This window comes from Rutidosis leptorrhynchoides, chromosome 6 (genome assembly GCF_046630445.1).
Source record: "Rutidosis leptorrhynchoides isolate AG116_Rl617_1_P2 chromosome 6, CSIRO_AGI_Rlap_v1, whole genome shotgun sequence".
Classification (NCBI taxonomy): domain Eukaryota; kingdom Viridiplantae; phylum Streptophyta; class Magnoliopsida; order Asterales; family Asteraceae; genus Rutidosis; species Rutidosis leptorrhynchoides.
The window spans coordinates 362264057-362267500 of NC_092338.1; the positions used below are offsets into that span (position 1 = coordinate 362264057).

At 34.1% G+C, this 3444-nt stretch overlaps 1 protein-coding gene across 2 annotated transcripts; it reads right to left on the reverse strand.

Annotated features, from left to right (window-relative positions):
- Window positions 1–233: 233 nt before the first annotated feature.
- LOC139855514 (uncharacterized) lies at window positions 234–3326 on the reverse strand. 2 transcript variants are annotated; one of them, XM_071844746.1, is made up of 5 exons: window positions 2817–3326; window positions 2026–2319; window positions 1746–1919; window positions 1386–1610; window positions 234–850 (listed from the first exon to the last, which is right to left on the reverse strand). In XM_071844746.1, exons 1-5 carry the CDS (start codon window positions 3252–3254, stop codon window positions 362–364), a joined length of 1620 nt encoding a protein of 539 aa, XP_071700847.1. In that variant the 5' UTR covers window positions 3255–3326; the 3' UTR covers window positions 234–361. The 2 variants fall into 2 exon arrangements, with proteins under 2 accessions (XP_071700847.1, XP_071700845.1); XM_071844744.1 differs by having other exon boundaries at window positions 1746–1928.
- Between the last annotated feature and the right edge of the window lie 118 nt (window positions 3327–3444).

Genomic DNA, 3444 nt, shown 5'->3' on the forward strand with positions numbered 1-3444 from the left:
AAAATAACCTCACTTGAAACAATCTTCCTTTTCTTTATACTCGCATTTGACCCATTCCATCACTCGTGTTTTCGGCTAAAAAGCTCATTTTCATCGTTTTTGTGAATGAATTACAATGATCGTTGTTGTATAGTTGTATGCAACGATAACGGAACCAAACAGTTGTACATGACATACTACAACGATCCAAGATTAACGAATGCATTCAAAGAAAACGGATAATGTGAGTTTCATTAAGTTTAGAATATTCGCGAACGGATGCTAAACTATGGCAGCGTTACATAATTCATTATTTAGCTAAACGAGTTCTAATAGCACCATAAACAAGACAAATTTAAGTTTATTAAAAACTAGTCTCTATTCATTCAGGATCAGGGAAAACTGCATTATAATTCTGCCTCATGAGGTTTGATGATGACGACGATGTAGTGTTTGCAATATCCTTAAACGGAGATCTTACTAATCTATAACTTTTTCGTCTCCCATCACTTGAGATCTCGTTATTGGTCGGCCTGTTTTCCTTCAATTTTGAAAATAATATTCGCTTCTCCATTGCAAGTTGTCTACCCAATGACAACGGTTGTGATTCTTTCTTGCTTTGTTCGACTTTCTCGTGTCTTTGACTCCCAATAACGTCACAATCTCCCCTCATTCGACAACTCAACCCGTTCTTTGTCTCCCGTTCTATTTGTTTACCTAACGATACCGTTGGTTTTTTCAGGGTTGAGATTACTTCCTTTGATTGATCTTTCTTCACCTTTTCAAGCTCGCCCTTCACGAAAGTAATCTCTTTTTGAAGTTTGTTGGCCTTCGTTTCATACTCATCAGCCTTCTCTCTCCATTCTTCAACCTTAAAAGTTAAAACACCATAAAGAGAAATTAAATTTAATCGAACGCTAGCCTTCAAAGGACCTTAAAGTAGCTATACTGATATCAAATAAGGAATACTAGTAACTAGAAGATATACGGGTTATCCCGTGACCATTTTTGACCCTTTCCTTGACCAGGGTATGCTCAGGGGTGGACCTACATGGTGGTAATCGGTAACACGTGCTACTAGTGAAATACACGATCTAGTGGAAATTATTTTGGATTTGTAAATAGTGATGCCACTGAATAGGTAAAGCTTTTTTTAGTAACATCACTTAAATAAGCCGTATAATAGGAAAAAAAATTAGGCTTTTAACCAGTGACTACCATTTATAGATCCGCCATGCTCTGGGTATGCTTTGAACTGAGACCTCTTGTGAGGATATCAGGCCCTAACCCCTAGGCTATCTTAGGATGGTTAGAAAGAGTAACTCGATGTGTGTTTTTATTTCTTTAATTCTCAAATTAACAACAATCAATTTCAAAACGTAAATCGAAATACACATTGAGCTTACATTAGACACGAGCGATTGGATTTCAACATTGGAAGCAACGGCTTGAGCCTCCCAAAAGTCCTTTGAAGCTTGAAGTTCTTCCATTTCTTGTCTAAGTTGTCCAAGCATTTCTTGCATTTGTGACCATTGTTCAGTTTCCGCTCTCACTTGCTCCACTATTCTTCGTACCAACAACTTACAGCGTCCTGAACACTTGTTGTTCGCCTCTTGTGACGTCAAAGGCTCCTATATCAACAAATCATTTCTTGATTTAGAACAACAAAATTCATACATGAATAAAATCTTTATCACCAATATGCTTACTTTCTTGAGCATCATAAATACAAATTTTAACTTTTGTGAAAGCCCAATGTTTATTACCTTTGAGTGATTAGTAAATCTGTTAGAGAAAGATAAGTGGTCTGGAAAATCAATTCGTTTTGACGTAGAAGCAGAACTAGCAACCGAACTATTAAAGATCGACCCATATTCAGTCTCCATTCGATCTAACATTCCCTTCGATAGTCCCTCCATTTTCCTTTCAAGCATTTCAACCTGCAAATTCTAATAATAAAAAATTCACTCTAAATAAATCACAAAATTTGAATAACATAAGAATGATGTACACCATAATTAAAAAAAGGGTCTATTGAAAGCTTACATCAGTTGACTTAATTTGACTTTTACAATTCAAAAAGGAACTATCTTGATCAACTTCACCTTTATATTCTTTCTTAATCTCCTTACCACACTCAACATCTGTTAACCCTCCAAGCTTCTCTAATCTCTGTTGTAAACGCAACGCCTTTTTATCGAAATTTTTACACTTTCGAAGCTCCCGATCTTCACTACCATTATAACTACTTTGCAACTCTTCCAATTTTTCAGCTAGTTCTTTCATTTCTTCTTCTAATACCACTTCCATATTCTTCCCTTCACACAGCTTCTTTCTTCCCTGTACAGCATATCAAAAACTTCAAAATTAAACACCATTTATATGCATTACCCACTTGTTAACTTCAAACTTGTACCAATATCATCATTTAAAACTTAAAAAATTATAAATTACCATGTGGCATTGTACATCAGTATTAAAATTCTCAAAAAATTGACCTTTAGTTTATTACATAATGTACTAAAGTGATAACCTCAAGTTAAAAAGCTTATACTCAAAAGAATAAAAAAAAAAAAAAATTCCAAAATTTTCAGATTTAACAACCCTCTGAACCAATAAAATAAATTAAATAAAACACACCTTTAATAAAGTATAACCATACATTAATTTTTTGACCTTACAATAACCTCACTAGCTTATAAACTTGATCTGATACAAGTTTATAACCCATTAAACCTTATGCAATTTAAAGGATTTAATCATATATAAATATAAATATAAATATATAAATGTATAATAGAATAGAAATTAGAAATAAATATTAAAAAAGGACTTACAGAAGCAAGATTTTGTAAAGCAGATTTAAGAGTATTTTCAATTCTCACTCTATTTTTTTCCAATTTCTTCAGCGCAAACTTTCTTTCCATTCTTAAAAAATTACATTCAGCACGCAATATCTCCGCCTGAAACTTCCACTTCTCCTCCGCCAACTGCCCATCACCGCCGTCATCCACCACCGTCGTGCTCACCTCCTCCGGTTCCACTCTTTCTCTTCTCACCGGAGTAAACTCTCTATCCACACCAAACAAACTCTCCAGTTTCCCTTTATAATTATACGTATGTATCATCATGTCCCTCGTTGCCGGAACTTTAATTCTGGGTTTTCTCCGGCGAGTAGTGTGTCGTCTAGGTAAGTTAATGATTTTAGGACTGGGTGGTGGTGGTGTTGTTTGCCATTTTACTCTTCTACTAGTATAACTGTTTGTTGTTGACATTTTTTTTTTTGTTTACAGTTTAAAGAATTTGGTTGTTATTTAAAGGTGGGTGTTTGAAAATATATTAGTGGCGTGCAGGGGAACCTCGTAAGTAGGAAAGAACATGGATTTATGTAATTTAAATGAAAAATTAAATTGAATTATTAATTATTAAATTAAATTAAAAATAATACGATAATAAAAATAAAGC